The sequence below is a fragment of the Phasianus colchicus genome, chromosome 15, assembly GCF_987193195.1.
Source record: "Phasianus colchicus chromosome 15, bPhaCol1.hap1.1, whole genome shotgun sequence".
Taxonomy (NCBI): Eukaryota; Metazoa; Chordata; class Aves; order Galliformes; family Phasianidae; genus Phasianus; species Phasianus colchicus.
In genome coordinates this window covers 2,206,449-2,225,432 of record NC_143450.1, presented here as the reverse complement: position 1 = coordinate 2,225,432, position 18,984 = coordinate 2,206,449, and the positions used below count along the sequence as shown (strand labels likewise).

The following is an 18,984-nucleotide window of genomic DNA, read 5'->3' as shown; positions in this document are numbered from 1 at the left end:
AGCAAAAATGGTATTCTCAGGGAACTGTCATTGTCTCTAATGACAGGGAAACCTGGATAATGATGTACATGATACATGTCTTAGCACTATGTATGGAAGGAAACCATTGCCCTGACAAAACCGCACTGATCTAACTACTTCCTATTTGCTATACCAGGTTCAGATTCCAGCTTTCCCAGCAAAATAACCTCAATGCCATAATGCAACATTTTACCGTATGTTACTTTCAGGCAGAACGTTTTTTTTTTTTTCAATGACTTCTGAAGGAAACAGAAGTGTGTTGAAGTCCTGACAGATGAAACTATTCAAGGTACGTATGGACATCACATCACACAGTCCAATGATTTCAAGAGATCTTCCCAACTTTGAAAGATAACAGCCCCATGCAGGCTGAGCAATAGCCCTTGAAAATAAAGCCAGCAATGACATAAAACATAATGAAGTGAATCCTTTTCAGGTTATGTCACTAAGCGCTTATGCACGTAACTAAAAACAATCAGATATTTAAACCAAAACAAAAGAACAATAGAGAAAAAAAAAAACCTACCAAAAAATAATAATAATAATAATAAAATGTTTGATACCTATAATCTATAAAGATAAAATCTGAGAAAATTCAGCCCCTCCATCTTCCCTGTCTCTATGGAGATTTATCCTATCCGCTAAGCTAGCCACTAAGAAAGGAGAAAAGAAAGTTGACAACACCAACAGAAATGCTGCTAGAAAAAAAGCATTTAGTCAATGATCTCCTGAAAGCGACAACTCTGATGTTACTATATGCCCAACTCAAAGAGGTGATGCCTGAGTCAGATCATTTGCTGCTCTGGGCAGAGATAACAAGGATAAGGAATGAGCTGCAATGTGATGAAGGGTACACAAAGAACAATTTGGACAAAGTCAAAAGGAAAACGAAATACAACAGCTGCAATAACTTCTTTAATAACTCCTATCATTTATAGTTTTAAAACTAAACCACAGTGAAAACACCAACATACCAAATTCCAGTTAAAAGACTGGAAATCAGCAAAGCACATCACCTATATCCTCCACGAGCTCTTCACACTCTGTACCATCAATACTGTGGCAAACACAACTGTTATGATTGCATTTCATCTTCACCACAGGCAAATGGAAACAATCAAAGGTCCTTTTCTCCTATGCTCACTATGGACAGATAGACAGACGCTCCACGCATCACGATGTAGAAGTGGAAATGTATCGAAACAATACCACCATTGGACATTTATCAGTGATAGGTAAATTGATATCGCCAAGGGAAGACCTGTACATTCAATTCAGCACACACACGGATGATCAAACGCACTGCTAGAAATGGAAAGTGTATATTGATACTGAATTCCACATAAAAATGAAGTTGTTCTTCAGGCAGAGAAAGAAACAACCCACGGGTGTACTGGGGATAGAAGGACCAAAAGCCTGTGCATACTGGGAACGTCAAGAGTAAAAGCGTATTGCCTTCAGCGATTACAGAAGAATTGTACTGCCATAGGGTAAAGAGCCAACACTCCGAGAAAGAGGCAAGCGACGAGGGAGGGAAGGACGGAGGGAATCGGGAGCCGACGCGGTCGCAGCACTCACCGTGAGGGCGTCGGGCTCGGCGGCGCGGTGCGCGGCAGCGTCTTCCCCGCGCAGCGGCGCGGCCTCGTCGGGCGGCGGCCGGGCCGGGAGCGTGTCGCAGCAGCTGCCGCCCGCGCAGCGCGGCTGGCTCTTGCGCGAGTCGGCGGTGAGCGACACGTCGTGCGAGTAGGAGCGCAGGAAGGCGCGGACGCCGTCGATGCCCACGAAGTGCGAGGCCGGCACGCCGCGCCAGGCGCCCACGGCCGAAGGCGCCGGAGGCGGCCGTGAGAGGCGCCAGCGGCGCAGGCGCAGCGCCAGCAGCAGCAGCAGCAAGGCGACGAAGAGGCACGACACGGCCGCCACGGCCAGCACCAGCCAGCGCGTCAGGCTGCCGGCGGGCTCGGCCGGCGCCGCCGCGCTGCCCAGCTCCGACAGCAGCTCGGCCACGCTCTCGGCCAGCACCACCGTCAGCGTGGCCGTGGCCGACAGCGCCGGCCGGCCCCGGTCCTTCACCACCACCACCAGGCTGTGCCGCGCCGCGTCGCGGGCCAGCGGCGAGCGCGCCGTGCGCACCTCGCCGCTGTGCAGCCCCACGCGGAACAGCCCCGGCTCCGTCGCCTTGGCCAGCTCGTACGACAGCCACGCGTTCTGCCCCGCGTCCGCGTCCACCGCCACCACCTTGGCCACCAGCGCGCCGGGCTCCGCCGAGCGCGGCGCCAGCTCCACGCCCGCCCAGCTCCACGCGCCCGCGACGGACCCCGAGCCCGGACCCAAACCCGAACCCGGACCTGGCGCCGCCGCCGGCGGGTACAGCACCTGCGGCGCGTTGTCGTTCTCGTCCGCGATCAGCAGCCGCACCGACACGTTGCTGCTGAGCGGCGGCGCGCCGCCGTCCTCCGCCCGCACCCACAGCTCCACCTCGCGCACCTCCTCGTAGTCGAACGAGCGCAGCGCGTACAGCGCGCCCGTCTCCGCCTGCACCGACACGTAGGACGACAGCGGCGCGCCCCGCAGCCGCCCCTCCCGCAGCCGGTAGCGCACGCGCGCGTTCTGCCCCCAGTCCGCGTCCCACGCGCGCACCGTCAGCACCAGCGCGCCCTCGGCGTTGTTCTCCGCCAGCCGGGCGCTGTAGCGCGCCTCCGCGAACACCGGCGCGTTGTCGTTCACGTCCAGCACCCGCAGCGCCAGCACCGCGCCGCTCCGCAGCGCCGGCGACCCGCCGTCCGCCGCCCGCACCGTCACGTTGTACTCCGACGCCCGCTCGCGGTCCAGCTCCCGCGCCGTCACCACGCTGTAGTAGTCGTCCAGCGCCCGCTCCAGGCGGAACGGGACGCTCTCGCCCAGGCTGCACCGCACCTCCCCGTTCGCGCCCGAGTCGCGGTCCTGCACGTGCAGCAGGGCCACCACCGTCCCCGGCGCCGCGTCCTCCGAGATCTCGCTCAGCGCCGACCGCACCGAAATCTCGGGCGCGTTGTCGTTCACGTCCGTCACCGAAACTGTGATCTTCGCCGTGTCGAAAAGGCCACCTCCATCATGTGCCTGAACGAGAAATTCATAAAAATCTACCTCCTCGAAGTCCAGATTTCTCAGCAGGCTTATCGCTCCGGTCTCTGATTCCATGTGGAATGTATTCGATATCTGCTCTAAAGCTTCTTGAAATAAATATCTCACGTCCCCATAGACCCCGTCGTCGGCGTCGGTGGCGGTGACGCTGAGCAGCGTGGAGCCCACGGGCACGTCCTCGGGCACTCGCACCGTGTACACCGCCTGGCTGAACGCGGGCGCGTTGTCGTTGGCGTCCAGCACAGCCACGCGGATGCGCGCCGTGCCCGTCCGCGCCGGCTCGCCGCCGTCGCTCGCTCTCAGCAGCAGCTCGTGAAACGCCGCCTCCTCCCGGTCCAGCGCCTTGGCCAGCACCAGCTCGGGATACTTCTCGCCGTCGGCTCCCGCCTGCACCGACAGCGAGAAGTGCTCGTCGCCGCTCAGCGCGTAGCTCTGCAGGGAATTCACACCTACGTCCGGATCGTGAGCTCGCCTCAAGGCATACCTCATTCCATTAGCTGCCATCTCATTAATTCTGAGTTCAATTTCTGCCTCTCCAAAGCTGGGCGCATTGTCGTTAATGTCCGTGATTTCCACTTCGATTGCATAAACCTTCATCTCGCCCTCCACGATCAGCTCACAGCGCAGCACGCATTTCTCCAGCAGCCGGCACAGCTGCTCCCTGTCGATCCTCTCGGCCGTCACCAAGTGGCCGCTGCTCGCATGCAGAGCGAAATACTGCGCCCTGCCTTGGGACACCACTCGGGCGCCGCGGGCGCCCAGCGCCGACAGCTCCAGCGCCAGGTCCTTGGCCACGTCGCCCACGAACGAGCCCTTGGGCAGCTCCTCGGGCACCGAGTAGCGCAGCTGCCCCCACGCCGCCTCCCACGCCGCCACCAACACGCAGCACAGCAGCGCCCGCTGCCTCCGGCCCCAGCGCGCTTCTCTCGCCAAGCACATCTCCCGCACGGCCCCGCCGACACCGCACCACCGCCGACACCTCACGATCGCCGCTGCCGCGCCGCTCCCACTCCCACTTCTTCTGACACTTCTCTTTCCACTTCTTCTCCGTCTCCTTCTCGGCGTCCGCTGCCGACCGCTCCCGCCTCCCCTCCGCCTCGCTGCAGCACCGCTCCACTCCGCGGGGCCGCTCGCAGCCCGCCCGGACGCCGACACAGAGACAGAGCGAGCGAGCGAGCCGGGCCGCAGCGGGCGGGGCTGCCTGCAGCGCTCGGCTCCTTCCTCTCCTCCACGGTGAACAGCGGCGCCCGCAGCCAACGCCCGGCACTGCACGCACGGCTCCACCGAATAACTGTGGAAGAGCTGGCATCGCGAGTTTCTTTTGCAGACATGCGGGACTGTCTGAGTTCAGCTTCCTGCTCTCGTCTTGTTCGTGTAGAGGGTAACACCGTCCTTTTGTTCTTTCAACATGTTCATGATCAGTGAGAATGTGAAGGACACCTCTTCGCCTCTTTTTCTCTCATGCATAGGATTTGAAATAGTTTTGAGTTCTTTCTCTTTATTGCAGAGGAGGTTTTTTCAGCAGATTGCCAATTTTAGTGAATGTAGTCCTTTCTCATTTCCTCCTCTTTCTTGCAGTGTACGATAGTCCAAGTGCTACATGCACCTGTAACTTGTTTTCGTTTCCTGGTCAGTATCTTACATCTGGGATCCATCTCTCAGTATAAAAGTATCTCCCATATACATGTAAATGCAGTCTTTAGAAATGAGTTAGCAAAGCACTTTCCCTGTCCCATGGTGCTGCCATTATCCAGCTGCCTGTTCACCCTTCCTACACGCCTGCTACAGAGAAAAAAAGGCATCATACTTTGTGTTCTGTGTTAGCATCCATGTCCAAGCACACCGTTTCTGAATGGGAAATTTAAAATATATAATGGACTTTGCAGTACAAAACGTGATTCAACACAGCATTGAGATACATTTTAAGAACGACAGTGAGGTCTGTTTTGTAAGTTCATCTGATCCAAGAGGACATAATTCAGTGAAATAATGAGCTATAACATGCAGATAGGTGATGTTTCCTCTTCGTTCTCATTACTCTGAAAAGTTAATAACTGTATGCATCAGTACAGGTTAGGGGATGACCTTCTGGGAAGGAGCTCTGAGGAGGACTTGGGTGTCCTGGTGGATAGCAGTTGGCCATGAGCAGGTAGTGTGCCCTTGTGGCACAAAAGCCAGTGGTAGATTAAGGTGCACCAAGAACAGTGTGGCAAACAGGTTGATGGAGGTAATCCTCCCCCTCTACTCTGCCCTAGTGAGGTCACATAAGAAACACTGTGCCCAGTTCTGGGCTTCTCAGTTAACAGGGATCTTCCAGAAAGAGACCAGCAGAAAGACACTAAGGTCAGGGTGTGGGACATCTCCTGTACAAAGAAAAGCTGAAAGGGCTGGGACTGTTCAGTCTGGAGAAGATAAGGCTGAGAGATGATCTCATCATGGTTTATATATATCTCAAGTGTGCTGTTCAAGTCCATGTGGCAAGGCTCTTTTGGGTGGTGAGTAGCAATAGAACAAGGAATGGTGTGGAGAAACTGGAACACAGGAAATTCCATACATACACAAAGAAAACTTCTGCACCATCAGTGACAGCCCTGGAAGAGGCTGTCCAGAGAGGTAGTGGAGTCTCCTTCTCTGGAGATATTCAAGACCCACCTGTATGCTTTCCTGTGCAACCTACTGTAGGCAACCTGCTTTAGCAGTAAGTTGGACTCAGTGATCTGTTGAGATTCCTTCCAACCCCTGATAAAGGGCTATGAATGTCTGGTATCCACATCTTATAAGCATCTTATGTACAACAGCACACTCATGGAGGCATAGCCTTAGATCACGACAAGAAGATTACTATCTGAAGCACAGCAGAAATGAAGGAATCATTAGTGCAAGCTCCTTGTCATAGGCCTCATTCTAAGAAAAACACTTCTGAGAAATTTTGAGACATTCTTTGTAACCTTCTGCATCATTTTCTTCACACATAAAGATCTGTCTTCAGGTGTTTGGAGACCGTGAAAAGAGAAAGAAGAATTTCCTATAAAACAACAATCACATTTTCAGCTGCAGCCTTCTCCAGAAATGACGAACATGAACCATGACCTTATGGAAACCAAGGCCTGAAAATCTAATTTTGGCCAGGTAGAAACTTTACATCACAACACAAGGAGATATTGACGTTTAAATGTGGTTTCACACAGGAATTCTAAGCCATTACAACAATAATATTTATAAGTCATTCACCGTTGTTCCACGTGCATAGTTCACATGCAAATAACTCATGGTCAGGAAACTATCAGTGCCTCATAAAAGAGGGGAACCAGGATTTGAGCAGAACTAGAGTATACAATGGCATCAACTGTGAAATCAAACCATTGCCCTGTCAAAACCACAGCAAGACAGCTATTCTCCAGGTACAAATTCACACCATCCCTCTCTGTACCTTGCATTCAAAGCCTTCAGTTGCACCACAGGAAGCATATCTGGCTATATCTCATCCATAGGCAAGAGCATTTCATTCAGTGGTATTTTAAGGAAAATTAAGTGTATCACAGTCTATGCCTCAACATCTGTAAATGTTCAAGGCATCAACTTAAAAGGCTGCTCCAGGCCTATAGCTATATTTTCCAGTCTTCTAAAGGATTATGTGCCACACTTAGGTCTGTCTTGAGACCTAAACCAGGAAGAAGGAAGAAATGAAACCTATACAAACAATGGATTCAGAGATGAACAGTGCTGATTATGCCACTTGGTACATGTAGAATCACAGAGTTGAGTTAGAAGGAACCCTTAAAGATCATCTAGTCCAACTGCCCTGCAGTGAACAGAGACATCTGCAGCTCTATCAGGTTGCTCAGAGCCTGGTCCAGCCTGACCTTGAATGTCTCTAAGGACAGGGCATCCACCACATCCCTGTCCATCCTGATCCAATCCTTACTGTAAAAAACTTCTTGCTTATATCCAACCTAAATCTCCTTTTCTCTAGTCTGAAACTGTTTCCAAAAGTCCTGTCACAGCAGACCCTACTAGAAAGTCTGTCCCCTTCCATCCAATAAAGAACAAAGACACGGGTGCCTTGTCCAAGACCTCAAAACACACACTGTAGCCACAGTCTTTAAAGTCATTTGGATAACAGAAGGAAAATACATAGATTCATAACATCAGGCCTAGATTCAAAGCCTGGGCAAACTGCATATCAACATCTATCTTCTATATATTTAAAACTAAACTGCAGTTTAAGGTTTTCACTCGCTCTAAGAATCGTCAGACCTCACTGGGTGATTTGTCCTCCAAATGCAAGAAAACAAATTGCTGTAGCCATAGCTACCAAAGACAGAGATTCCTCCATTCTCAATAAGCCAATATAAAACGTTTGGGAATCAGTAAAACATCTCCTCTTTCTTCCAAGTGCCCTACAAACACAGTACATTGCAGCCATTCTCAAATGCCCCCAAATTGTATGATTCTCTTTGATCTTCAGACCAGACAAACAGGCATCTCCAAAGGACCACCTGCCCAGCTGTTTTCTCCATCACATTTCCAAAGACTGAAACACAGATGGATGCAAAGACATTTCTTTACCCAACACATTATCATGAAAATCCAAGCTGTCTGTGTACAGTATAAAGTTAAGTTAAACAAGGAGCAATTAATATTCCATTGGAATACAGTCTCACCAAACTCATCAAGAATACAAACTATCAGAACTATAGAACAAGTGCAACAAAACTGAAACAATTAATTGAAATCCATTCTACAGAGCTAACCAGTAACGTGAAACTGAAATATGTCACCAATTATTCTGTTTCCAAACAAAACCTCAGAAATTCAGTGAAGTGAGGTAACTTTTTAAATCTCCTGCCCTGGTTCTTAACAATTAATAGTAGGGAGGCCTAGAAGAGGCTTGAGGCAGTCTACAAGATTTAATCACCGTTTCTAGATTATAATCTGACGTGATAATCCTTTCTTAGCTTTTTTATTTACTATCTTCTCCATAGCCATTCAATAATCTTGAGTTTTTTCATTCATGAAACTGCACTCGTATTTCCACAGGCTCTGCAATGCAAAATGTCGGTTTCTTTCAGAAGTGATTCTGCACAATCATCCGAATATAAAAGGCAAGCGAAGAAGAGATCAAGAATCAGAAAGCTGATAGCAGTGGTGAGAAAAACACGGAGAAAGGGCTTCCCAGGAATATCGTACCGGGACAACATTGATCCGCCACACTAATGACAGCACATTATCAAAACAATTAACCAACAGATTTCTGACCTGCCAAAACATCTCAGCCAACCCCAACGGCGTGATCACCCATTAAACAGGTGCTGAAGATGTTAACCACCGACTGCGAAGCGCAGCTGAAATGCGGCTCTGCTTCATTCTCTCGGAGTGACACGGAGCGGTGCCTCCCAGCAACGCTACCCACAGAAACCCCAAAGGAATAAGACGCTGCATTTGGTGTGGAGGTCGAAAAGAATGAGAGACAAGAGGAGGAGAGAGCAGAGTTACTGACCTGCGGTCCGGGGAGGTCGTCGGGCGTCTCTCCAGGGGCGGCGCTGTCGCTCGGGCTCCGCTTCCCGAAAGGTTCCCCGCCCAGCGGCTCCTCGGCGGGCACGCTGGGCAGCAAGGCGGGCGGCAGCAGCCAGGCGCCCTCGGCCACGGCGCGGCCCGGCGCCACGCACAGGTTGTAGGAGTAGGGCAAGGTGCCCTCGCAGAAGTCGGCCGGCACGGCGGGGCCCGACGCCGAGAAGCGCCGCGCGCCCAGGCAGCGCAGGACGGCGGGCGGCCCGGCCCGGCGCAGGCGGACCAGCAACGTCACAGCCGCGCTCAGCAGGAACGCGGCCGAGAGCAGCGCCAGCGCCAGCACCAGCGAGAAGCGCAGCTCCGCCGGCGGGTCGGCGGCCGTCGGGCCCTCGCCCAGCTCCGGCAGCGCGTCCCGCACGCTCTCGGCCAGCACTACGTGCAGCGTGGCCGTGGCCGACAGCGCCGGCTGCCCGTGGTCCTTCACCACGACCACCAGCCGCTGCTTGGCCGCGTCCCGCTCCGACGCGGCCCGCGCCGTGCGCACCTCGCCGCTGCGCGCCTCCACGCGGAACAGCGCCGGCTCCGGCGCCCGCAGCAGCTCGTAGGACAGCCACGCGTTGCGCCCCGCGTCCGCGTCCACCGCCACCACCTTGGCCACCAGGTAGCCGGCCTCGGCCGAGCGCGGCACCACCTCGAACGGCCCCGCGCCCGCGCCGCCGCCCTCCGCCCCGCCCGCCGCCGGCCACAGCACCCGCGGCGCGTTGTCGTTGCGGTCCAGCACGAAGACGCGCACCGTCGCCGTCGCGCTGCGCGCCGGCGTCCCGCCGTCCCGCGCCCGCACCTCCACGGCGAACTCGCGGCACCGCTCGTAGTCGAAGGAGCGCTGCGCGTACAGCTCGCCCGTCTCCGCCCGCACCGACACGAACGCCGCGTCCGCGCCGCCGCCCGCCAGCGCGTAGCTCACGCGCCCGTTGGCGCCCGCGTCCGCGTCCCGCGCGCTCACGCGCAGCACCGCCTCTCCCGCCGCGTTGTTCTCGGGCACGTAGGCGCTGTAGGCGGCTTCCTCGAACACCGGCGCGTTGTCGTTCACGTCCGACACCTCCAGCACCAGATCCGCGCGGCTCGACAGCGCCGGGCTGCCCCCGTCCGTGGCGATCACCGTCACCCGATGCTCGGACGCCCGCTCCCGGTCCAGCGCGCCCGCCGTCACCACTTTGTACGAGCCGCCCGACGATGCCACGACCTGCAGCGGCGCCTCTCCCGACAGCTCGCACCGCACCCGCCCGTTCTCCCCGGAGTCTCGGTCCCGCACTTTCAGCAGCGCCACGACGGTGCCGGGCGGCGCGTCCTCGGGCACCGGGCTCGACATCGACAGCGTCGTTATTTCGGGCGCGTTGTCGTTCTCGTCGATTATGTCGATCTGCACCTCGCAGTGCCCCGTCAGCCCGCCGCCGTCCCGTCCCTCCAGACCGAAGCTGTACTTGCTCCTCTCCTCGAAGTCCAGCGGCCCAGCAATTCTCACCTCGCCGCTCTCGGTATCGATGCTGAACAAGGCACGGACGCTCTCCAGGACGTTGCCGAAGAAGTAGGAGACCCGCCCATTTGAGCCCGCGTCCGCATCTGCAGCTCGAACCTGCAGCACCAATGATCCCACCGGCAGATTCTCCCGCACTTGCGCCTCATATGCGCTTTTGTTGAACACGGGCGCGTTGTCGTTTGCGTCGCTCACGTTCACGTGGATCTGCACACTTCCGGACCTCGCAGAGTCACCTCCATCAGTCGCTGTTAGAACCAACTGAAAGGAGCTCTGTTTCTCGCGGTCCAGAGCTCGCTCCAGCACTAATTCCGGCTGCTTCTTTCCTCCTTTGTTCGCCTTCATCGCCAGAGAGAAGGACGAGTCTTCAGTAAGCTGGTAAGTAAGCAGAGAATTGCTTCCCACGTCCGGGTCTCGGGCCACCTCCAGCGGAAAGCGAGTTCCGGGGGGGGTCCACTCCCCGATCTCGAGATCCAGAACTGCTTTGCTAAACGCCGGGGAATTGTCGTTGATGTCGTGGATGGCCACTTCGACATGGAAGACGTTGAGCGGGTTCTGCACAACCGCCTCGAAGCTGACGGCACAGGACGCCGACTCGCCGCACAGCTCCTCCCGGTCCAGCCTCTCGCTCACGTACAGGTTCCCGTTCTCCCCGCTCACGGCGAAGTAGCGCTTTTCCGAGCTGAGCCGCAGCTGACGCACCGGCAGCTCGGCCGGGCTCAGCCCCAGGTCCCGCGCCAGCGGCCCCACCAGCGAGCCTCTGCTCAGCTCCTCGGGAATAGCGTAGCGGAGCCGCTCCGGCGCCGCCCGGCAGCAGCAGCAGAGCAGCAGCAAAGCGGGCAGCAGCCCCTCTCCCGCTCTCCAGCGGCTCCTTCGCCGCCCGTCCGCCATTGGAAGCAGTGCTCGCCTCTCTCCTTCCTCCTCCCGCAGCGCTTCCAGCCGGGTTCCGTCCGTCCCGAGCTCCGAAGCGGCCGGAACGCAGCGATGTGGGCTCCGGCTCGGCCGCCGCCGTTCCCGCTTCTCTGCTGCCCGCTGTGAGCGGCGCCGTGCGAGCGAGCAGCCGGCGGGGACGGGAAGTAGCGGCAGCGGCGGCCAACAGCGGCACCCGGAGGTCCTGCGGTGCCACCGCAGCCGGCAGCTGCCCGAGTTCCAGAAGCAGCGGCGCAAAGCGGCGTTTCGGTACTTTCAGATTCGGTGTCGCCAGGAAGATCTGGGAGGTCTCCGTAAGAGAGAAGGTGAAGGAAGGTTTGTCAGAGCAAAGTGCTTCTCGCTCGGCCGTGTGGGATTTCTAACATAAAGTAGGCTGGTCCCTGAGGGACGCAATGCAGCACTTGAATATGTTGGCAGGATGCAGTGGATTTCCCACGATTTTCTCGTGTTTATCTCCCATCGCACATGGAAGTCGCTAAAACCTTTAGCTGTATGTTACTACAGCATCTCGGTATGTTCCGTGTCACTTCTCGAAAACTCATGCATGGATTATGCCAACAGAGAACATCACAAACAGATGTTTTGTGAAATGGGACCTTGTCACACTGCTGCAAAGCAAACATTGCCCACCCAAACGCACTGCCGATTCATTCCTCAGCAGTTTCAATGTTATCTTTTCTCTTCAGTGCTGCCGTGCATTTCTGAGTTGGCCAAAGGATAACTGCTGATCTTTCATTCCACATTAAAGATAAGCAAGATTTTGTTTCCTTTTTTTCCAGTGTCACTTTAAGAAACAATGTTTACAAAAGCCTTTGTCTTTGTAACTGTAAATATTTAGGGTAGGTGTAGGACCTTCAGCCCCGGAGAAACAACTGGAATAGATATGACTTTAGGAAAATTATCAGACCCACTGAGGTCCAGGTCATGGCAATAAGCAAGCCTGGGAAATGAAACACAGCAAAAAAGGAATATGGTAGAATAACATTATTTAGGATAAACTTACTTATTAAGAAGGAAATCGAGTTGCATGGTACCACCACCATGTTGCTAATGGATTAACTAAGAAAAATCAAAAAACACCATCTGTTCTTCTATACTCACACAGTCCCTATGACTCTACCAACCCTCACAACCTGTAGGATTGAGTTGGACATTCCTGGTTAGAACAAAATGTGTTATAAAGGGATGATGCATCACGATCACACCAGAATCAAGGGCATCTATCTTTTTGCCCAACATCTTTTTGTGGAGGAACACAAAGATCTGAAAGTATGGATTTTATGCAAGGCCAAAGCAAAAGCAGAGTGTTCTTATAGCAAAAACTGAATGTCTGCAATTGGAGAATCTCATTTCCCTTTTAAGCATGTACTGTGCCCCACAGAGATGTGACTTCTGCCACTCCCAGAGTAACTTTACACCTTCTGCCATTGTGCTTACCAAAAGAGAGCCTGGAATTGTCATTTCCAATGAAGAACAATCTCTATGCCATAAGGTTACAGGGAAATATGGATGAAGAAATGAATTTCACTCAGGAATTAAGCCATTCCACCCATGTATTGTCAGTGCACACACACAGAGTTTTTGTTCAGTGATTTTATTATCAAATGACATGCTGTGTTTCAGCACAGAGAAGCCAGGATCGTAGCACAGCAAAATAGCACTGTCCCTGGAGTTAAGGCACCTCTCACAACTTCAGCTCTTTTCTTTCATGCTCATGACTTGCAACAACATCTCAGCAAAGGAATAGCTGAATTGATCATCAGCCAATACCATGCACCAAAACCACACCGTCATCATATGTCAGAAGAGAAGTACACTCCCCTACAATTTATGAGAGCATAGTAATGCTGTAAGGAGAATGAGATAAAGGAGACATCCTTTAAAAAATCCCCACTCCTTTAAGCTCCTGCACTGTTTTACACATATGCTCCTTTTCTACCAAGGTAAAGTTTGCAACTGATACTCTGAAATGAAAATGGAATACAACACAAAATAACCTTCGCAATTCTGGAATTCCACGCCAGCTGTAACTCTGTGGGAATACACAGAGTGGCTGAGATGAGCAAGGCACATGAATACAACACGATATCCAACAAAGCTATATTGCAACTTAGAGCTCAACATCCACCATAGGGTGAAAGATCAGGAAGAAATACCATCAGACAATCTGCACAAGCGAACATTAAGGGGAAAATGTGGCAGAGAAATGACCACGAAGGCGTTGTGGTCTGCAGATTCCAAACTTCATTCCCAGAGCACCTGGAACTCACTGAGGTCGTGAGCTGAAAGCAAGACCCTAAAGCTTTCTTCCGGACTATGTATTAAGAGATATCATTTTAAGAACATTTCAGCAGCTTTTTTTTAAACAATCTTTACTGTTCATCTCCAATGAATATGAAGCTGTAAATGTAAATACCTTAACATGGGACACTTTCTCATGTTAAGTCTTCTGATAAATCATAAGAGATTCTGTTTTAGCTTATGTTTTATTATTATCACACATTAAATTCTGACCTCAGGTGGTAGAAATGTTGTCAAGAGACACAAAGTTCACTGCAATGCAACCTGGTGTTTTCAAATGTCAAAGTCCTGTCCAGGAATGGAAAACGTGGAGCACAATGGCCCTTGGAACAACAGCCCAAGAATAGAATAAGAGCTATGAAGAAAAATCATAATGTTACAACTAGATAAGAGTATTTTTATGAGAATTGTAAGATGCATCAACACTACTAGCTATTACAGAACAATTTTATAGTCAGAAAATTATGGCTACCGGTCAAGCCAGTGAAATAATATGGATGAAATGATGCATAGGTACTGGAGGCTTTAGCACTAACTATAAAATCAAAGTTGCCCAAACAATGTCATTGCTGGCACACCATTTTCTACCTGGAAAATGAGACAGTCACTATCCTGGGTCTGCATGCAGAGCCTTCAGTTGCTCCATGGGCAATATGTGACTTTAAGCAATTTGTCACCTACCAGCAAGAGCATGTCATTCAGTGACATTTTAAGGAAACATTAGTTTCCTTAAAAGGCTTTTTCCTCCTAGTAGTAAACATTGAAACTATGCATGGAAACAGCTCCCCCAGTTCCACAGTTATTAACAGATTAACGGATGTTCCAAATGTAAAGGTTTCCCACACTGAGGCCTAGTGTATGCCTTGACAACAAACAAGGCAAAAACCTAAATCTACAGAAGTGAGGGACATCACTATCACCCTTCAGCTCTCATTCTTCAATCTCACCAAATGCTATGTGAGATGAAATTCAAGTGATGCACACATTGGAGCTCTTGCCACAACATATACCTTGGAGCAAAGCCTGTACCATTTCTGAGAGAAAGAAGTTCAACAACTCCTCTTTCCTCCACAAGCTTTTCACGCACAAAATGCCAAAGAATCACACCACAGAACCAACACTACTGTTAAGGTTGTCTTCAGTATTTCTTGACAGCAAATGGCATCAAAGCACCAGTTGCCCAGCCCATTTCCCCTCCATGTACACAAAGACCATTTCATGAGTGGAAACCAAGACATTCCTTCTCTCAATAAATCAACATATAGAAAGACTTTAAAGAGCTTAAATAAATAAAATATATATATTCCATATCTATATGGAATCATTAATGTTCCATTTCAGGGCAATGTCACTCTACACATCAAGCATATGCTATTACAAAGATATCTGAACTTCTTAACAACACAAAGCATAAGATGGCAGTCAAAATGGGATCACTATGGCAATCACACAAAAATAAAAGAGCTGTAAGTTAAAGCCAATTCTTATGGGCCTCCTTCTGAAATTAGTGGTTCTGACAACCTGTACGATACTTCTAGAACCTCATTTTCAACCCACTCATGGGCACACATATTTATAGTGGAACCCACATCCCCAGAGACAATCTTATCATGAACTCGACTGTAAGAAAGGGGGGAAGGGGAGGAAGGTGTTCTGAAAATGAACAAAAATCCCAGTGAACGAAGTTCATCTAAAGGGCTCATTACACATTGGGGGATTAAAATTCACTACAGTCCTACTTTTTTTTTACACAGCAGAGGCTTAATGGCCACAACATATCCACCTACATGTGTGATTTTCGAAGGGCCAGGAGGTACCTAAGAGTGCTGCCTGATGTTATGAAGGAGCACTACAGGATGTTTGTACTCTCTCAATCAAAAACCACCAGCTCCACTCCAAGCAGGCAAAAGAAGACGGAGGGCCCATTACCGTCAGCGTGAAATGAGAAAGACTGAGAGATACGGGTTTCACGGGCTAACTGACCTGCGGTGCGTCGGGCGTCTCTCCAGGGGCGGCGCTGTCGCTCGGGCTCCGCTTCCCGCAAGGTTCCCCGCCCAGCGGCTCCTCGGCGGGCACGCTGGGCAGCAAGGCGGGCGGCAGCAGCCAGGAGCCCTCGGCCACGGCGCGGCCCGGCGCCACGCACAGGTTGTAGGAGTAGGGCAAGGTGCCCTCGCAGAAGTCGGCCGGCACGGCGGGGCCCGACGCCGAGAAGCGCCGCGCGCCCAGGCAGCGCAGGACGGCGGGCGGCCCGGCCCGGCGCAGGCGGACCAGCAACGTCACAGCCGCGCTCAGCAGGAACGCGGCCGAGAGCAGCGCCAGCGCCAGCACCAGCGAGAAGCGCAGCTCCGCCGGCGGGTCGGCGGCCGCCGGGCCCTCGCCCAGCTCCGGCAGCGCGTCCCGCACGCTCTCGGCCAGCACCACGTGCAGCGTGGCCGTGGCCGACAGCGCCGGCTGCCCGTGGTCCTTCACCACGACCACCAGCCGCTGCTTGGCCGCGTCCCGCTCCGACACGGCCCGCGCCGTGCGCACCTCGCCGCTGCGCGCCTCCACGCGGAACAGCGCCGGCTCCGGCGCCCGCAGCAGCTCGTAGGACAGCCACGCGTTGCGCCCCGCGTCCGCGTCCACCGCCACCACCTTGGCCACCAGGTAGCCGGCCTCGGCCGAGCGCGGCACCACCTCGAACGGCCCCGCGCCCGCCCCGCCGCCCTCCGCCCCGCCCGCCGCCGGCCACAGCACCCGCGGCGCGTTGTCGTTGCGGTCCAGCACGAAGACGCGCACCGTCGCCGTCGCGCTGCGCGCCGGCGTCCCGCCGTCCCGCGCCCGCACCTCCACGGCGAACTCGCGGCACCGCTCGTAGTCGAAGGAGCGCTGCGCGTACAGCTCGCCCGTCTCCGCCCGCACCGACACGAACGCCGCGTCCGCGCCGCCGCCCGCCAGCGCGTAGCTCACGCGCCCGTTGGCGCCCGCGTCCGCGTCCCGCGCGCTCACGCGCAGCACCGCCTCTCCCGCCGCGTTGTTCTCGGGCACGTAGGCACTGTAGGCGGCCTCCTCGAACACCGGCGCGTTGTCGTTCACGTCCGACACCTCCAGCATCAGATCCGCGCGGCTCGACAGCGCCGGGCTGCCCCGGTCCGTGGCTGTGATTGTGATGTTGTAAGCAGAAACTTCCTCTCTGTCTAAGCCATGTTCAATTACAAGTTTGTAGGTACTCTCTGATGACGCTTCTAGTTTGAAAGGCAAGTCACCGTCAAGATTACAGGTCACTTCTCCGTTTACTCCAGAGTCCCTGTCACGAACGTTGATCACAGCCACGACCGTGCTCGGGACTGAATCCTCGGGTACCGGGTTCAAGATAGGCAGGAGGGTAAGGCTTGGAGCGTTGTCATTCACGTCTATAACTTCTATGTGCACTTTGGTGTGTGCGCTCAGCCCGCCTCCGTCCTTGCCTTCAACAGTTACTTCATAATATTTCACATCTTCATAATCTAGTGGACCGGTAATCTTCACATCACCTGTCTTGGGGTCCAAACTGAAGAGCTGGTGAGCGCTGCTTGCGATATCATTGAAAGAATAGGTGATTTCTGCGTTTGTACCCTCATCGCCATCAGTGGCTTTCACCTGAAAAGCTAAGGAGCCTTCTGGAAGGTTTTCTGGCACTCGAACCTCGTAGATCTCTTTGTCGAACACCGGTGCGTTATCATTTGCATCTGTCACATCAATTTTAATCTGCACGGTTCCAGATCGGACTGGGTCCCCACCGTCCACTGCCGTCAGTATCAAATTATGGCTTTTCTGTTTTTCTCGATCTAAGTTTTTCTCCAATAGCAATTCCACGTGTTTCCTCCCGTCAGAACTCTCCTTCACTACAAGGGAGAAGAGCGGATTGGGGGTAAGTTGGTAGTTCTGTAATGAGTTCACCCCGATGTCGGAGTCTCTGCCACTGCCCAGAGGGAACCTCGTCCCGGGAGGAGTGGACTCGATCATTTCTATAGCAACAACTTCCTTGTCAAAGCGCGGCGCATTGTCATTGATATCCTGGATAGTAATGCTCACGTGATATATATTGAAGGGGTTTTCCACGACAGTTTCCAAACCGAAGACACAAGGCGTCACGTCCCCGCAGATGCCCTCCCGATCTATCCTCTCGTTTACACGCAGGTTTCCACTCTCTTCATCGAGAATGAAGTATCGTTTTTCATCACCGGAGACAATCCGCAGCTGACGCGCCGGCAGCTCAGCCGGGCTCAGCCCCAGGTCCCGCGCCAGCGGCCCCACCAGCGAACCCCTGCCCATCTCTTCGGGGATCGCGTAGCTGAGCCGCTCCGGCGCCGCCCGGCAGCACAGCGGCAGCAGCACGGCCAGCAGCGCGACCCGCCCGGCGGCTTCTCGGCTCCGCGCTGCTCCCCGCGCTCGGACCTCCATTCTCTGCAGTTCTGAAGCGTGTGTTCTGCAGACGACCAGGCTTCCCGAAGAGAAAAACAACACGGGCTGGAGCCGAGCAGGATCGCTTCTGCTCCTCTCTGCCCGGATCGGAGCGGCACTGCGCGGGCGCCACAGCCGGCGGAGTCCCTTCCCCGCATTGGCCAACAGTGACACCCTGAGTCCGCGCTGAGAACTGCAGCCCGGAGCCCCTGGATGCGCTTCTTTAGTCTTCACAGAATCACAGAACGGCCTGGGTTGGAAGGGATCTCAAGGATCACGAAGCTCCAACTCCCCCACCACAGGTAGGGCCACCAACCTCCACATTTACTACCAGTCCACGCTGTCCTGGGCCCATCCAACTTGGCTTTGAACATCTCCAGGGATCGGGCATCCACAACTTCTCTGGGAAGCCTGTTCCAGCACCTCACCACTCTCATAGTAAAGGACTTCCCCCTGATATCCAACTTAAATGTCTCTCCTTCAGCTTAAAACCATTTCCCTTTGTTCTGCTGTTATCTGCCCTTTCAAAGAATTGATTCCCCTCCTATTTATAGGCTTCACTCCAAGGCTGGTAGGTAAATACCACTGTTGCCAGGAAAGCGAGATAGAAAACTCGAAAATGTCCTGAAGATATCCATCTCTGTCCCTTAGGTATTGTACTGGTACCAGTATCAATATCTTAGTCTGTGGCATGGACAGTGGCACTGAGTGCTTGTGGACAACACCAAGCTGTGTGGTGCAATCAGCACACTGGAGGGGAGGGTTGCCATCCAGAAGGACCTGAACAGCCTCGGGAGGTGGGCCCATGAGAACCTCATGAAGTTCAATATGGCCAAATGTAAGGTCCTGCACCTGAGTCAGGTCAATCTCAAACATAAATACAGGCTGGGCAAAGACTGGATTGAGAGCAGCCCTGTAGAGAAGGATTTGGGAGCGCTGGAGGATAAAAAACTTGAATATAAATATTAGTGAGTGCTTGCAGCCCAGAAAGCCAATCATATCCTGAGCTGCATCAGAAGTTTAGCTATCAGGTCGAGGGAAGTGATTCTCTCTCTCTACTCTGCTCTTGTAAGACTTCACCTGGAGTACCATGTTCAACCCTGGGTGTCACCAGCACAAAAAGACATGGAGCTACTGGAGAAAGT

At 53.4% G+C, this 18,984-nt stretch overlaps 1 protein-coding gene across 1 annotated transcript; it reads right to left on the bottom strand.

The window, feature by feature from the left end:
- Positions 1 to 662: 662 nt before the first annotated feature.
- Positions 663 to 17,839, bottom strand: LOC116241507 (uncharacterized). Its single transcript, XM_090151072.1, has 4 exons — positions 15,401 to 17,839; positions 8,642 to 11,368; positions 1,600 to 4,443; positions 663 to 674 (listed from the first exon to the last, which is right to left on the bottom strand). Exons 1-4 carry the CDS (start codon positions 17,837 to 17,839, stop codon positions 663 to 665), a joined length of 8,022 nt encoding a protein of 2,673 aa, XP_090007198.1.
- Between the last annotated feature and the right edge of the window lie 1,145 nt (positions 17,840 to 18,984).